Source organism: Perissodus microlepis, chromosome 7 (assembly GCF_051167445.1).
Source record: "Perissodus microlepis isolate ML-2025 ecotype Zambia chromosome 7, ASM5116744v1, whole genome shotgun sequence".
Taxonomy (NCBI): Eukaryota; Metazoa; Chordata; class Actinopteri; order Cichliformes; family Cichlidae; genus Perissodus; species Perissodus microlepis.
The window spans coordinates 30481767-30500343 of record NC_140467.1 but is presented as its reverse complement, the minus strand read 5'-3'; the positions used below and the strand labels follow the sequence as shown (position 1 = coordinate 30500343).

At 38.8% G+C, this 18577-nt stretch overlaps 1 protein-coding gene across 3 annotated transcripts in view; it reads right to left on the bottom strand.

The window, feature by feature from the left end:
* Nucleotides 1-18577, bottom strand: part of shroom3 (shroom family member 3) — a 65208-nt gene that overhangs the window by 29426 nt on the left and 17205 nt on the right. For 2 of the 3 annotated variants that reach the window (XM_084934603.1, XM_084934604.1), the window contains one exon: nt 10146-10334. In XM_084934603.1, coding sequence (XP_084790729.1) covers nt 10146-10334 — 189 coding nt within the window. The other variant, XM_084934605.1, reaches the window with a different exon arrangement.

Here is an 18577-nt window from a genome sequence, read left to right as displayed (position 1 = left end):
CACTGGAAGGTTAACAATGATCCAAAACAGCACATTTTTTGCCCAATTTTCTCTGAGAAGGTTGAATCAGCTATGGATAAACTGATGAATAAAACCAGAATATTTCTTTTTCTTTTTTTTGTTGCTTGGGGGGCCTGTTAAACATTTCGTGGTTCTGTTGAGTGAATCTGAATTTTGGTTCTTCTGTAGCGGTTTCACTTCATGCGACACTGTGAGGCTGACCTCAGACAAAGTTGACTAATTCATCTGTACTTTGAGCTAAAGAGATGTTCGTGTACTCACACTAACTGCAATTTTTTTTTCTAAAACTTTAATTTTAATGTAGCACAGCAACAGTTCTTATGTAATTCTCATATACATGCTGTGTATTAGGTAGTAGTGTGGATTCTTACAAACGGCTGCACCACATACAACATTAAACCACATTCCCAGTTTATAATTTAACCATATCTGTCCCCTTTCACTCTGCACATATCTTCATTCATAGAGCCATTAGATGCCTCAAATCACTGCAGGGATTCAACCCCTGAAAAGAGATTATTATCAGAGCTGGAACCCCCCCCCCCACCCGCCCGATCAATTCAGCATTAAATATTATCCCACTGCGTCCTCCCACATGCGCACACAGCTGCACGGCTTCATTCCACTGAGATCTGACTCACCTTCTGCCTATCTCTGCCTCTCCCTTCCATTTCCAAGGAAGGAAAAAAAATACTGAAGTGTTTCAATGAATGTACGACAACACCAGGAAATTTAATAATACACATAAAAAGTAATAATCAGAATGAAATGCTTTAAGACACAGCTTCCAAGTGGTCATTCATTACAGTGTTTTAATGTTTAACAATCCAGTAAGTGACTAGCTCTCTAATATGTGTAGTCACATTGTTATAACTTCTAGATAAGATATTCAATTTAGCATTCCTTTTTTGGATTAAGTTTGGGATAATTTCTGTCCTCCTATGATATTTTAAGTATATTTCAAACCGAAAGGAAAATCTAGGAAGAACTGTTAGATCAAATAACACAGGACTTTATTTGACAGGCAGCACCTTTCTAACATGTGACTAAAATGCAAGCTTAACAATGCCCTGGGTGGTTGTTTAGAAGTTAACGCTCTGAACTCAGATCAGTGGCAGCATCTATGATGACTTGGTTTATGTTAGACAGAGTCAAAGTGAATTAAGAACAAGTGAAAACTAAAGTTATGTGGATGTTTCATGATGGCACAATCTTTTATTTTAGTAGATTTCGTTAGCAAAGTAATCTTTTCTGCAGGCTGTCCTCTCTTTCTCAGTGGTACCTCCAGGATGGGAGAAACTGCATCTACATTTATTTTAAAGCTTTGCATACTTGTTACCTGGAGGTTACAATATTAATAAAGTTAAGTTTGAAATGAGAGCAGTTAAAACAGCCACAGAGTCAAAATCAAAGTTTAGCTCCTCAGTAGCATATAAAGTGGTTAAGGTTGAAAAATGTTATAATGGACTCCATCACAGGCCAGAATGTAAAAATTATAAACCAGTGTCTTTACTGTCGTGATTTCCCACAATTTATTTTTGAATCTCACATGCAAACACACTAAATCGGGGTAAATATTGAAGCTGGTTAGAAAAAACTCAGATATTGTTTCAGGGATAATTATCATATTTTTGTTTGCAGGGCTAAACGTTATCACATCACCATCATCATACTCTGGACGTGTTGGCAGACGAGTTATGATTACAGGGATACTGACGTTAAAATAATTTCCACCGATACTCATATTTGACATATCGTCCTGCTCTGTATTTATGCTCACAGATAAACAGGAAATGATTTTATCTGACTAAGTAGGAGACAGAGACATGAAAGCCTGTATGTCTCTGAACCACAGGAACCTGGATAATGACAGGACATGACTGGAATACCTCAACACTTTATCATCACTGATGTACATATACACATTTACACCCTTTCTATTAGCTCTGCAGAGAATGTACTGTTCACTCTGATTCTAAAGTATAACAAAGTGTATTTTTATCTTCACTTTGGCCCTGTGTTCACAGTAAGACGGTATTATCCCTGTCCCATACAATTTACAAAGTCAGTTGCAGTTAATTGGAAGATTCAAAGCTCACACACCAAACATTATTTAACAAATCCCAATATTAGGTTTAAAACCTCAGGAAAGACGTTCTAGTTTAGTCGTAGCTTAGAGAAGGTCCTGCTGGTTTTGACTTATGGTTCTCATTTTAGTTGGTCTTGATAGATTTGACTTGTTGGTGGGGGCTTCCTTTGGGATGTGACTGTGGCACTAAGCATGAATGCTCCACAAAATAAAAGCATTGATACAGTTACCTATTTTCCTCTTATTTGTGACCATTTTTAACCAAAAATGATGACTATCATTAATTAAATTAAACTCCAATAAGAGACCAGATAAAATAACTCCATTACTATGTTACTGAACAGGGAGGTTTTCTTTTTAGGGTGGATTCCCCCAACAATTTCTGTACGCAGGAATTCAGATGGAAAATCTCCAAAAGGAAGATTCTGAGACCCTAAAAAGGTCACTGGTGAGGTCGTCAATGTTACTGCAAGTCATAAACATCTCGACAGAGGGTCTAAAATTTTGCCCAAGTGACTGAGACTATGTCCAGATCATAGATGACACTTTCAAATCAATCTAATGTCTCAGTCTTCAAGGTCATGTTCAAGTAATTGATTAGGCATCATATGGCTGCTCTTCCCTAAACATGGTTCTGCTGTAGTTCTCTTGCTGTTAAAAAGGAGTTCCCAATGTTGCCAGGTTCAGCACATAGGTTATTATTGTGACCAATGGGGTTCTCTTGCTTTGAGATGACTTCTGTTATATATATATATATATATATATATATATATATATATATATATATATATATATATATATATATATATATATATATATATATATATATATATATTTATATCAACAATTAACAATTCAGGCTTCCTGCAACTTAACACAAGTTAGATTAATGACTTTTCTCTTGTCACTGCGTTTTTAAGAATTTTTATAGATGCATTAAGACGTTCTAATATTAGTTAAGGTTTTATTTTACAGTTGTCGACTTCAATATCTTTGGATAATCAGCACAGCAATATGAACCTAAGTTTATCACAATCTCTCAGATGCACTTCCTGTTCTTTCTCCTCAGTTTCCTGTCTGTTTTCACTGCCACGCAATCCAATAAGGGCAGAAATTCCAGAAAACAAGCTTTAAAAATATCCATTCATCCTCTTTGACTCTTGGTTGTGGTTTGCAAGTACTGTGTACGTGCAAAGCTTGAATTTTGTTTAAACTATACAAACTTTTATCACAAGTCTTTTAGCAAACCGCAACCATTCCTAACCTCAAACAAACCAAATTCTGGCCTGTTTTCATTAACCCGTCTTTCGTCTTTGAGGACATAAATTACTCATGACCCTGTTTTACCTGGAGGTGAATCTGAGGACTTTGGAGATGAGGCCGGTCGCCAGGCTGTTGACGCTGGCCTCCGACGGTGACCGACACAGGGCCCCGTCTGACCGGCCCAGCTCCGTTTTCTTCTGCTTCTTCCTGAGCTTCCTTCGATAGAATGCCTCCAGCAGCTCCATGGCTTCGACTTACAGTCCACGTTATTCTAGTTTCTTCTCTATTGCTTTCTCCTTAAAACTTCCCGAGGTTCTTCTTTTTCTTTTAGAAAGTCCCGAGAAGATCCATTTCCAGACAGTTTATCCTTTGCTCCTTGGAACTCTTTGATGTGTTCCCTTCTAAAAAACGTCTTTCTAAAAACCAATTTCTACTGAACTTCACTCAACTTCAACTACATGCTTTGCAAGACTGCCAAAATGCCATACCCCTTACAGAAATCTACTCTCAACTAAAATCTACTTTACTGAACTTTAATTCATTACTCCAACTATTGGTTGTCCTCTCCTGACATACTTTTCTTTAACTTCTAAAGCACTTTTTAGCTTTTTCCACCTTTTACCTCCATTCTACCTTGCTTCTATTCATAACTAACAAAAATAATTTTTTTCCAGTGTAGTCTGCATGTTTAAAAAAGCTGCAACACAAATCTATCCAACGGCTCTGTTTTGGAGGTTTTTTTGCTCCTGTTTTCCATCTAAACTTCTGCAAAAAGTCTTGCGTCTACTGTCTCTATCGCCTGTCTGTCCCACTCTCAGATCTGCCTCTTCGCTCAACTTTCAGTTTGATGATGGCAGATCAGGTCGAGTCGGGCTGTGCCGGCCCCCGGCTCCCAGCTCGTTAAGCAAATGAAGCAATTATGCGTCATTAGGCTGCCGTATGATAAAAGCATGAAATAAACATCCCTGGCAAAGCTCGGTCTAGACAGTAGCTGTGGTGTGTGAATAGAGAGACACTGAGAAGAGACAGAGAGAGAGAAAGAGAGAGAAGGGAGGGAGGAAAAGGGAGAGGGAAGGCTGAGAAACGGCGAGATGGAATGAGTAGCAAAAAAGGGAGGGAGGATGGAGAGAGATAAAGTTTGGTTAGACCATCAGGGTGGAGGCAGTAGGTATGAAAACCAACTGATAGGAGAAAGAGGGCTAGTGAGCCAGATAAGTAGGGAGTTTTGGCAGAGTCAAAGGCAGGAAATAAAGGATAATAAAATTAGGAGCAAGTCTGGGACTGAGAAATAGACAATAACAAGTCCAAAGGTGAGAGAGGAAGGGAAGAGGAGCAGAACAGTGAGGAAGGGGATAAAGAAAGGCGAGGAGAGATAAACAGAAAAAGAGAGAATTATTGAAAACAGTCAATTGCTGAGAAACGGATTTTGAAGCCGCAGGGAGAAAGATGCCTCATGATGCTGCATGTGGTCCTAATGTGAACAATAAACCGATTATTGTTGACTGCTCAGGGGACCACTTTCAGAAAGACTGGTGACGTACTGAAAAAGGTTAAGGATCACTGATCGGAGGTTAGGGAAAGTTAAAAACTTACAAGGCTTTTTTTTTTTTTCGTTAAGCAGCTTATCACAGAACAGGTTTGTTAATGTTTCAGCCTTGCAAGCAGCATGTCATGGTTGGCAATAAAACACTTCACCAATCCAAACTGGGTGAGGTAAAACAGTAATAACTCTGACCTACGCAGACATATGTTGACGTTTCTGGTCCAGTCATAATCTCTTAAAAGAAATATTCATAATGTTACTGCAGTAAAAGAAAATGCACATATTTGTTTTTTAATGCTATATTTATGCATTTCTTGCATTGTTGCACTGTCACATCCACTAACTCTTTGCTCCTGATGGTGATGGAGCTTGGTGAGTTACTTCACGAGGATAAAAATGGAGGTTGCCAGTTTCTGTCTCCCTTCTGGGGAATTATGCTGAGTTTGTTAATTTTCTCAGGAGGATAATATTTCAAGAATAATATAATTACTGTACAAAAACCTGGCATTTTGTTTTATCCTTGGGATTTAAATGCTAAATAACAAGTGTTAACAGTAGTTGTAGCAGTAATTTCTTTTAAGACCAGTAAGACTTCTTTATAGACATTTGACAGATTATTGATGATCTAAAGGAAGGTGACCTTCCCTGCACTATTGCAAATACGTGTTTGTTTCCGATCCCTGATGTCATTCTGTATATTCTTGATTTAGCTGTCATATCTAAAAGATGAGTAGAAGCTGCTGCAGGTTTAACCAAAAGGTGAAAGTGTAGCTCCTCCCACTTCAGTAGCAGATGCCTACAACTGGGTTTCCTGGGAATCATGTGTCATCGGAATGGCATTAGATATATCTGAGATCACAGAGAGAAAGGGACGATGAGGCGGCGAGGAAATCCTCTCCCTTTGCAGTGTCTGAATCAGGTGCCGAGGACGGTCTGACCTGCAGCTCTGTTCTAGAAAAATTAACTCAACTTTCTATCCTAATGCTGCAGAGCTGTGTGCATGAGAGAAGCTACTTGTATTATGGAAATCTTCAGTGATATCTGTATATTTCACCAGTGCTTCAGATTCATATGTTCAGTAATAAGCCATTCCATACGTATAAAAAGGTCAGTCAATCAGAAAGTAGTGGACTTTAGGGAGCATGGCATCCTAATTCAGCTCCTCACGAGTAGTTATTCATACAAAGATAGAATATAAAGCGGACATGAATTTGAAATCATATTTAAAATCGTATTTTAAATATAGTTTGGATCAGTAATACAGCATATAGTTTTATCAAGATAGCAAAACTGACTGTACCACACACTACATGGCTATTGCCTCACTAGAACCTGTGGGCTGCGTACCTAAATATAAATGTCTTGTGTGCATCAGGATCTAGGTGCTAAACTAACGGTTTAAAATATAAGCTAAATAAAAATAAAAACTGAACCAAGCTAACTTATATAAAAGCAACTTTAAGATTTAGAGAAAAATCTAATAAATCGTCATAAACACTCATCACGAGGCTTCAGAATAAGGCCGCATGACATCATGGTAGACCAACCAAAGATTTCTATTCAGGATGCTTTGAGTGCTGTGTCTCTTCCTTATAATGCCTTATTGTAATCCCCAGCAGTTAACCTAAGTAAAGTAAACCAGAGTGAAGCCAAATGGAGATTAGGAGGTATGATTAATCCTCAAATCGATTGATCGAGGTGAACGCATGCACTGACTGGCCTGCTCTGTTTGTGTTTGAGCTGTGCCTGAGAGGGAGTTGTTTGTGTTAGAGTAGTGTATGTGAGTAACTATGTGATGATGTTGCTTCAGAAAAATGTGGTGATTCAACTAAAGAAACATTCTGAGGAGGAAAAAGGAGTGAAGAGAAAGGGAAAGATTGTAGGAGAGATGAGGGAAAGAGGGATGAAGAAGGCATAGAAGAGCCTGTGTGTTTATAAATCATTCTGTCTGTCCTCTCCAGATTAACACCCAGCCTCATGGGACTCTGATGGCCCACTTCCTGTTTCTGGATGACCAATAAGACACGAGCACCACTCAGTGGCATTTGATAACCACCCAGGGCCCAGGGAATTGTGGAAGAATGGAGTCACTCTGCTTGTTTATTTGGCTCCTTGAGACTACTGCTGGAGTACATTTTAATGACCGTGTTGTTGCAGGCACCATGCTCAAAAGCATGTGCAGGAAGTTCGCTGTGGAGCCCCAGCCACCCTTTCCCAATGAAAGTCTTGGATATGTCGTGAAGCTATGAGTTTCACACGTTGCAAGGCAAAAAGAGAGAGGGAAAAAGCAGTTTAGTGTGCAGGCTTGTGCTTAGTCACACTAGCACCCCCTTGAGTCTGTGATGTTAATTACAGACACACAAACCCTTCCAGAACATGAGCTCCGTATTAGGATGAACCCCTGGTGCAGTGGTGTTAGCATTTATAGACTTTGTCGCGAGAGACTGATGGATGTCCACACCGCAGATAATTCATCAGTTCTTTAGTTTACCTCAGACTAAACTAAACACCTTTGACTGCAGAGCTAAATAACACTAAAACAATGAGGCAGTTTCAGCGTCAAAGGTCCTTGAGGTCTGCAAATGAAAATTTTAAGAGATAAATCTATTTTTGTATTGGATTGTGAAATCAATCCCCAATAATTTTTTTATCATATAGAAATAAACCAAATGATTATTATTTGATTCATAAGTGATATATAAATGGGCAGGAGGTTAACACTGTTGCTTCACAGCAAGATGGTCATGGGTTCGAATCTAACACTCAGACCAGGACTTTCTGCATGTTCTCTCTGTGTTTGTGTGGGTTCTTTCCTGGTACTCCGCTTCCTCCCACAGTCCAAACACATGTAGTTAGGGAATATAAATTGCCCATATAGGTGTGAATATTGGAATATCTGTGTGTGTTATCCCTGTGACAGACTGGCATCCTGCCCAATGTCTACCCCGACTTTTACTCTATAACAGCTGGGATAGGCTTCACACAATCCTGAATTGGATACGCGGAAGTAAATAGATGGATGATATTAAGTGCATCTTATCTTAGAAGTTGTTCCTGCAGATTGAATTCAAGTTCCAAAGAAATTAAAATCCTGTAAGAATCAGGAACATCGTTTCAAGTGTTTATTGTAAATGAGCTCTTCAACACTGTCTGAATTTTGTGGAAAAAAAAATGGTCAAAGCTGATGACATCACAGAGTTTATGCAAATTACAGGAAGCTATAAAGATGCTGCTGCTGATGAAGTCACTGGTTGGTGGTTACCATAACAACACAGTTTTATTTCCTGTTGAGCTGAGCTTGACTTTTAAGGTCACAAACACACAACAGGACATCGCAATAAATATCACACCCAAAGGAAACACATGCAGGACATCCTAACACCGGTGCCGAAGACATCCTCAGCTGATCGCCAACATCACTTCCTGTTTTAACCTGCATGGCATAAACCCAACTGACATTTAGGAAAATAAAGGGAGAATTATTGACTCTGGAAGGAACTGTTAATGAATAGTTGGCAGGAAATCCCAGTGAGCAACACAATGGCTGTAACCATAATTACATGCACACTGTCATCCTCTCTTTTTATGGCCCTCTTTGTTTAAATGTGTATGATGTCACTTACATACTGACATTAAAAAGCTTCTTATTATAAATTTCTGCATTTAAAAATAGTTTCCAAAATTAACCAAAGCCATCAGCTCTAACATGTCCTTGTATTATGTTGAAGAGATATCAACAGAAGTTAAACTTTGCCCAGACTGTACTACAGTGTAGTACCAATTTCTGCCACAAGATGCAGCACTGAGTCAAGTTAACCTTTATTTAACCAGGCAAAAGAAAACATTCTTGCTTACAATGGAGGTATCCAAATTCATAGGCTGCATCCTCCTGAGGCCGCATTTATAGACCGATTACATCACAGCAGCGCAATGAAGGCTGTCCAAATTCGTAGACTCCAACAAATGCAGCTGACAAATGCGTCCTCCTTTTCCCCAGATTCGAAGGATGGGTCGGGTGTATCCTTCATGGCCCACTATATCCCAAAATTCATAGCACGGCCCAGCCAGTTCTAGTTTCCAACAATGGCGGCAGCTACTTATTTTTAATATTACTCTTATTACTCTTTCTGGGTCACAAAATAAACTTTTAAGATGTTTTCAGGTGAGAATGTAGCTGTGTAAACTTCAAATATCTGCTCGGTTTATCAAGACATTACATATTTACAAAAGTGCTCTGATGTTTTCGGAGACGTCTGTTACCCACCTGCTCAATAGCTAGCCGAGGCAAAAACAGCGAACTCCCAGCACAGCGTTTTCAACCCCCCGCGGTCTTTTGCTACAGGTTAAACATGGTATATAAGTCACTAAGATAAAATAAAAATGGATTGTTTTTTTGTTTTTTAGTGTTTTATTTGTTCATGAGTAAATCGATTTGGCTGAGATTACAGCTGAATAAACGTCAACTGAAAAACCGATTAAACAGAAGCGTTAGATGATCGAGAATTTACTCCAATGTCCTGTTATATTTTAGATAGCAAGGAGCTGGCGGCCTAGTTTATTAAACTCCACCGAGACAGCTGGTGACGCAAAACTGAAGGTTAGACCGTCCAGCTTCACAGCCCCTCACTTCTGGCCTACCCGGCCTTTGGAGGACCCGGCCCACGTAGACCACGAAGGCTGGGTCCTCAGGAGGATGCAGCCTCTGAATTTGGACCCCTAATGACAAACAAACACCAGCACATATCTAAGGCAACACAACACACCCAGTGGTAAAACGTTGCCCCTAGTGGTGAAAATTTGATCTTTTCCTGCAGTAGGTAATTACAAAAAGTACCTTTAAATATATCTTATAAATTAAGTTTCTTAGTAATTTTAATGCAACTGATTTTAAAAAGTGAGAGCTTGTGTTAAAGTGTTAAAGTACCTTTTTTGTCTCTCAAACAGCTCCTGATCCTAAGAGCTTGAGCAAAAAATCCTAAAATGTAATCGATGGCACGCTAATTTTAGCCAATTATATCATAACCACATGAACACAAACTCTTCTCCATGGTTATATTTCTTGCCTAGAAAGGCAGAAAAAAGAAACCACGATCTAAAACCCTTGTATACTACAGCCGCATGTGGAGAACTCCAAAGACAGACAGGTGGCAAGAAATGATTGGATAACTGCCATTTGAGGGCACAACTGATTGGAAGGTGAGTTGACACAGGCTTTCAGCCACCTCCTACCGGTTTCTGATGCGTAGTTGGACTGCCGAACATGGTGGGCTGTGACGTAATGACCGGTGCGCCTTTTGTTCCTGTTGTTCTTGTGGTGGTGGTGGCGATGGAAAGGAAGAAGGAGGAGGAGGAGCAGGAAGAGCAGAAAGAGAAGCCGTTGAAGGCATAAACTCTTCAATGTATCCCGGATCAAGCTCCCTGAGGAAAAACATAGACAGAATATGAAAATTAAACAAAATTTTTCTGTTTCATCCATCTGCAGCTGAACAAGGAAGCCAATACGGAACTGCAGTTCTTCTAATGGCCACTTGAGGCTGGCTCAAAAAGTGAGGGAGCCTTCACAGACTCCAATGCTAAAGTGTTCAACTCTACATTAGAAATAAAAAGGGTTAAAACCTGCTATGAAAAATAAGTTGGTCTCTATGATTAGTTTCCTGCTTTAGAGAAACTTTTCAGGGGAATTTTCTAAAAAATCGGTCACTTACTTAGATTTTGTAAAGGCTTAGAATTTGGGGGTTGATTTGATTTACAGGAGTAGAGGCACAGAAAGCTGTAGGCCTCACCTCCTCTAATTAAAATCACCGAATTTCCTGGTTTTGGTTTTTGGGCCATTTTTAATGGAATTATTGGACATATAATAAGGCTTGTTTGGTCATACAGCATCCAACTTAGGACACCACCGTCTTATCCAAATATGGTTACTTTGGGCTCCAGAAACCATACAAGGCAGCGGCTTTAAAAAAAAAAAAAAAAAAAAAAAAAAAAAGGCCACTGGTTGATCCACATCCATATATAAAACCAGTCTATGATCCTTTCAGAGATGCTCATTTCAAATAGCTGCCTTTATGACCACCTTCATGTGATGAATTAAATGGAACTCTGGCATTTGTAGCTCTAAAAAATAAATCTATTTTTAGCTGCTTACTCATTCCTAAACGGTAACTGATTGTCTGATTTGGCAGGTTTTTTTATACCTTTCTTTCTCAAGAAGGGATTTTTGCATCTTCCTGGGTTGAATCCAAGAGATCTGGTTTGCACTTACGCCAAGGAGCCAGTTGTACATATAAAAAAATAACCTGGCATATTCTGTGTCCTAACAGGCTCTGAACCAATAGCATTGTTAGAAAACAAAAGGTGAATATTTGAGTGATCTGTTGCGGCACAGCTACTTAAACCATCAAACAAAGACCAATCCAATAAAGCTGGGTAATAAACAATGAAGAGACACTATGAGTCATGTCATAATCACTGCTCTGCTGTTCTAAGGTACTATTTTTAATGCCAAAACTGGCACACACAATCCATTCACTGCCTTTTTCAGTCACTTATTGATCTCTGTTGGGTTACCTTTAGTAACCTTTATATTTCACAATAAAAACCTCCCATGAAAGGGAAATGGGAAGAGTTGTATCTTTTTGAGTCAGCAAAGGAGAAGTGAAAGCATCAAAAATGCATTTAAAGTTTGTTTTTTTAGTTTTCTGACCTTGTTATTTGTGACCTGAACAGAGTTATGCTGCGCTGACTTTCTCCCCCAGAGCAGATCTGGCTAATCTGTAATGAATCAAAACTTGACGGCTAAAATAAACCAAACCCCGCTGTGTTCAGGTCCAACAGGTTCAGACAGGACGGTCTGCATGCCTCTTCTCTGTTCTGATCACATTCACAATTCAGACATTCATCAAACGCCACAAGGGGTCGGACAACAATAAGAGAGCGCGCTCAATGAGCTGCAGTTTAAAGGGTCAGCTGTGGCGTTAACAACAGTGGGGAGGTCGGAGGTCACATGATCTTGGAAGATGAAATACTCCTGTGAGTCCTTTTGTTATCTGAACAAAGAGAACACAGAAAATGAGTTTCTGTTTTTACTCTGTGGGCCAGTGAATCATCCATCTGCTCTCTCACTCACTCACTCACTCACTCACTCACACACTCACTCACACACTCACACACACACACACACACACACAAATGGGAGCCACAGATGAACCATCACGACTGCTTATTTGTACATCTGTACTTACACAAAGTCCAGCATTTAACGTCTGCTATCATTTCAATAAGAGTTCAATAAAGAGACAAAAACAAAGAATAAAAGTCTTTATCAGAAGAGAAAATCACTCACCTGACCTCTCTTCCTCTCTAACGTTTGCTGTAGATGTGTGATGCAGAAATAAAAATGCAAAAATAAGACTGTGATTTTGTGACAAGCTTCCCTCTTAGCCAAAGACATAACTAGACTGATAAACTAACAATTTTGAACCACTTCGTTTTCATCTCTGGGTTTAGGGCTGTGCGATATGACCAAAATCTCATATCCCGATATAAGAATTCTATCGTCCCGATAACGATATAAATCACAAAAATTTTACATTTTCTGTACATTCTGAGAATCGCGGGCAGCTCGACTTGCGTGAAGTGTTTCCAGCTGGGCGTCGTGTACCTGGAGTCGAGTGTTTTAGCCGAAGCATGAAACTATACATTTTTAGACATAAGTTGTAACGGCCGCCGTTTTCTTTGTGAGTATTTATTACACGGCGTGCTGCAGGGAAAAGCCTGTTCTAACGTTTGAGTCTAAAGTTAATTTTTTTAGTACCTGGCGGCTCTTTTTTGCTTCTCCTCCGTAAGTACTCTGCATACTCTTTTACGTGATTACGTTTATTTTGAAATTTCAACAGGATCTTGAGCTTTATTGTGAAAGGTTTATGTGGAAGATAAACAAGCGGACACGCGATGGTTTTACCGTCGTTGTTGCTAACGACAACGCATAAAAACAGTTGCTTGTCCGTCTGCAGTGTGGTTATATTAAATATAAGAGAAAGAGAGAACTTAATATAGCCACTACAGTGACCATCAAAACGATGAAAAATATTGCCGTAAACAGTTTATTTTGCGACACCACGAAACAAACAATAGCGTAAAATGAAACGACGTTTTTATATCGTTATCCGATATATATCGTTATATCGAACAGCCCTATCTGGGATTATTTTGTATTTTACCCAAAATAACTATGAGTGTTTAGCTTAAATGAGGCCGCATTCATCCATCCTCCATCCAACTCTTTCCCCAGCATAGAATCATAATCTCTGCTGTGTATCCTGGATCTGCCTCATGGTCTGTTCCAAATATTGATTTTCAAGCTCATTAGAACTGTAAAAACGTGCTTTTTACCTTATATAGTGTATTTCCATGTACGCTTGCAGATGTTTCAATAAAATTATGTACCTATTTTCCCATTTTCCTAGCAAAATATAAAGAAATGGCATATGGCTCATGATGTTTGCATGGTTCTGAATGTTTGGCCTAAATCTGGACCCTTTGTAATTTTCTTAGGTTCAACTGACTCGGGGTGAGTGTGTTTGCCTTATATGGGCCAAATATAAGTATGTTGTGGTATTTAGGACACATATGGCCTACAAAATCTCAACACAACTAAATTCCAGTGTAGCTCATGACCACCTGTGGTACATGCAACACTTCTCCATACAGTAAGTGTTAAAAGCAGCACACATTAGATGTGTCTGCTATCTGGAGTATCTGTCTTGTACTGATATACTCCTGACTGCAGCAATGATTCTCTCTGATTTAGAAAAAAACAACTCAACTCAATTTCACAGGGAATCATTTTAAAATCTTAATTTTAATCATCATCAGACTTTCATGTTAAAATATCTAAATTTACAGCAAAAATACAGATGCTTACAGCCTGTTAAGGTCTAGTTAACTATCCCCATTTAATATTGTATATATTAGACAGCATTAACTCTGAGGTATCTGTGCCTGTGTGCAGTTCATGCTAACTAGGTTTAGATTAATTTATTGTCCCACAAGGTATGAAACCTCACCATAAAACCCATCTGAACATGTACACTTTAGTAAGGATAAATAAGTAAGTAGTGTGTGTTGAATACGGAGCTGCCAGGCAGGAGGAAAAGAGAAAGACCAGAGAGAAGATTCATGGATGTAGTGAAGGAGAACATGCAGAGGGTTGGTGTGACAGATGAGGAAGCTAGGGTCAAAGTCGAGGTTCAAGGGAATGGTTTTTGCTGGGTACAGGGAGGAGGTAGAGCTCCGATAATGTGTTCTTGTCCAATATTTTCATAATGCTGATGTGTGTTTATGTGTATGGATATATATAGATAGAGATAGATAGATATATTTAAATTAATAAATACATTTACAATAATAATAATAGTAATAACAATAATACATGTAACATATAATGTAATTGTAATGAGGTATTTCTGATTTCTGTAGTGTATTGATTACTAAATAGTGGAAAGGGGGTGGGATTAAATAAGTTCCTGCTCCTTTGTGAACATGAAAGTTTTTTGTTTGTTTGTTTTTTGTATTTATGGTTGCTTTGTTTTCCATTTGTTTTGCTTCGTTTGTTTGTCTCTTTTTTATTTCTATGTGGTTGTATTTTTTTTAATAAGGAACGTAAAATTAAACAAGTAATCACAGACAGACAGACAGAAAGAAAGAATATGGCATACAGAATTACAGAGATTCAAACAAAATCGGGTCTCCTTCACGAAATATAATGTTTCCATTTATCCCAAATCTCAATGAATATGTCATATTGAAATCTGTTAAAGAAGGTAATTCTTTCCATTTTAAACAACCCATAGACAGTCTCATGCCAGTCATTTAGTGATGGAATTTTCACACTTAGCCATTTGTTAGTAATAGTCTTTCGGGCAGCCAGACTCAGAATACCATATAGCAGCTTGGACATTTTATCTACATTCACCGAATATAAATATCCAGACAAAAGTTCATCCCAATTAAAGGGGAGTTGTATTTTTTTAACATGTTCAAAATAAAGATTCAATTCAATTCAAAGTTGAGATGGGGGCAAATGATTTGATTAAAACTGTGCTGGGAGACACGGCAAACCTTCTAGCAATGGCACACGTTGAGGAACCATCCTGTGGGAGTTGGACTACTTGTGTAACCTCTGTAGGGTCCAGGGTCACGCTACCAGTAGTGACACCACCCTAGCTAAATGGAAAACTAGTGAAAAAACCTTATTCTGAGCAGTGTATTATGATTGAAAATCAAATCAAAGGCAGTTCTCCATTGTTCCTCCACCCAGCAGAGCCATTTATATCTACAACCCCTTTAAAAACAGAGAGAGAGCACAAAACACAACACACCCAGGGCTACACTATGAACTGCGGACATTCCACCACTGCATTATCAGAAACACACACACACACACACACACACACACACACACATAAAGGCCCATTAAAATAAAACCTGTTGGGCTGGTGAGAGGAATGCAAGGCAGCCACAAACACCCAGAAATCACCAGAACAGGAGGGACTGCGTTGTCACATTCCACTTTCCATCTCATCACACACACACACACACACACGCGCACACAGCGTTTTGGCCCTGACCTCACCTGAGTTCATCAAGTTCAATAGCAGTGTGAGTCACAACTAAAGATGAAAAAAATCAATAAAAAACATCATAAACAGTAGTTTTATTTGAAATTGGAGATGGTCTGATAACATTTCTCAAAAAAGTACCAAATCTGTCTGAATATGGCTGAAGTGGAGGAAATATATTTTGAAGTCATCCACAGGAGAGGAAACAATCAGTCCACAAACTGGTTTTATGTCACACTTCAATCATTAGAGGTAAAAATGACCCATCCAGCAGGTGAAGATCAGGTAAGGATCTCTGCTGTTTCTGGGTTACAAACAGCGGTGTTAAAGCGCACAGAGATACACAAGAAAATGTTAAGTAAGTAAATCATCACTAAGTTAAACTTACCATATGTCCAACTTATCTGTTTCTGAAGCTTTTATTTTGAAACCTTCCTCAGCAGAAATGTTTTACCAAGCTGCCATGGAGACAGTTTAGTGCCATGTGACCTGCGTGTGGAATTTTGTCACATGATATGGTTGCATGCACGTGTAGAGAAGGGTGAGATGTGAGAGGTTACATTCACTCCATTACATGAACTAAAGTTACTGATTTATTGAGTAAAAATACTCAGTGGAGGGGTTTTTATGCATTTGAAACAGAAATTTTACTTGCTGGGTAAATTTTAATTTGACATTTTAATGTTTTGACATTTATAGCTAAGTTAAAAGGAACATCGGTACTTTAAATCAAATGGAATCATGTTGCTTGTTTCCTGTTTAACAAAACAAGGCTCATTGTGCCATCTTATTTATACTTTGCAAACTCCAGGCCAATAGAAATAATAATAGCCCTGGAATTCACGCTATTGAGCTAATGACACTCTTTTTAGATCAAAATATGTGTTAAAAGATTCAGATTTTATAAAAAAGTGAAAATATTGCGCATTTATATCATAATAAGGGCTGTAACTCGAAATAGTTGGGATTTCCTTCAAAGAGTTAACAAATGTCTTTGGAGACCTTTTAAAAAAATATTGTAACGGAACCAAACTGGGTTTTGTGTGAACTCACAGTGATTTTTTTGTGTTGTTAAAAGTGTCCATATGGGTCCCCACAAAGTCACTGTGCGCACACACACACGCACGGGTTGCCTGGGAAACTCTATTGAGGCGGTTCATCCCTGTAATGACTTCCTCCTCGTCTTTTTTTGAGCAGAGAAACTCAAACATTCATTCAGCTCGATTACGTCAACTGACAACAAAAGAGCACAAAGACAGAGAGTCAGCGGAGATGAATGGATGAAGACAAAGAGAGAGAGGGACTGGGAGAAAAGAGGCGGAGGGGACACCTACAGACAGCTACGCAACTATGATCGAATGTTTTCAAATTCCTCTTGGCCTCCTTTTCTCATCAAGTTTCAAATTCAGTCCATCTGATTTTATTTACTTTGTAACTGCAGTGATCAAGAAACCTGAAAGAAAAACAGTTTATCATCATTTACCCAGAGGTCAGAGTACACGTTTTAATCTTTAATATCAGAGCCTTGGTCTTACACTGAGAGTGACTGAGCTGGATGATGACTCAGCAGTGGGGCTACTGGTTAAGGTGCCAATTTTCTGGGTGAATGTACACATTATATTAAAGGACTGCAGTTCCTCTAATAGCCACTTGAGGCTGCCTCCAAATATGAGCCAATCCCATAGACTCCCACGTTTAAATGTCCAGCTTCACAGTAGAAATAAACACGATTGCAATAATCCGGTCTTTAAGCGATGACGTATGAACCCTGCTTCCGGGTCCAAACTACTCTGCCTTTATTAAGGGTGTTGTATTTTTTACACGTTTAATGCTTTGTATTTTGTTCTATTTAATTTGAACAAGTCCCTAAAAAAAGGCTGTGATCAGCTCAGTTTTTAAAACCTTAGGATGTAACTACAGCCCAGCCCATGCAGCAGTAAATCAATGACTAACCTCGTATTGTGGATGGATTATCTCATTTGTTCTCCTGACTGAAGTTTGGTCTGTTTACAGCATCCTGCCATGCAATTGCATTTGTCCCTAACCATCAGGAACCTTCACTCTAACTTTTATCAAGTGGAAAAAAGTTAGCGTTCATCCTCCAGCTTCACTGTTTATGTTACGCTAACATAGCTGTGTAGCTAGGGATTACGTAGCACATCATTATATATCAGCTAGCCCAACTTCAGTAGCCCTACAAACGTCATTTCTGTTTAGTTTTCTGTCTTAATTTATGTTGGAAGTGATAGCAGAGCTGTACGTTTGAATCTTTCAGAAATCTTTCAGTCATGCTATATCATGTTTAGGCGAAAACTAGTGAGCTAACTTCTAACTCCGTTAAATTTAATAAATTCTGTTTTCATGGATGCCTGGATGTTAAACTCAATTGTTACACCTGGTAGAGCTGCCACACTGATCATTTTATTAAAGATGAAAGACTTTAGACAGTTTGTAACTCTCAGTGATGCTGCAGTGTTCATTTGACTTTGGGACCTGAAGCAGTGTTTGGACCTGGAAACAGCTAATGACATCAGACTTAAAGACTGGATAGGCATCCCGGTTTTAACTGGGCAGTGTTCTGAAAATGTACTCAAAATTTGCTCAAAATGAATTGGAATAATGAAAATGGACTGGGATTTATCTATTGCTCTCAGATTTTAACCCCTGTCTCATTTATCTATTATTTTATACAGTTTAACCTTTTGAGCTGGACATTATAGAATCAACAGCTAACTGATGTGTCTGGACTGTGGGAGGAAGTCGGAAAAGCACATGCAGGAAAAGAAACGGGAGGACACGCAAACTCCAGCAGGTCTGAACCTCAAACCTTAAAAGTGTGAAATAAACATTAATCATTGTACCACAGAAATAATGGTATGATCTATGAGCGGGAGCATGGGCGCAGCTTTTTAAATGAGGTGTTGAGGAGTTGCGGGGAGGCAGGCAATGGACCAAACCACTGGGAGGCATATGAGGCGGATTTTAACTTAAATTTAAAAATGTGTTAAAAATGTAGAATATTATTACAATATTTCACGTTAT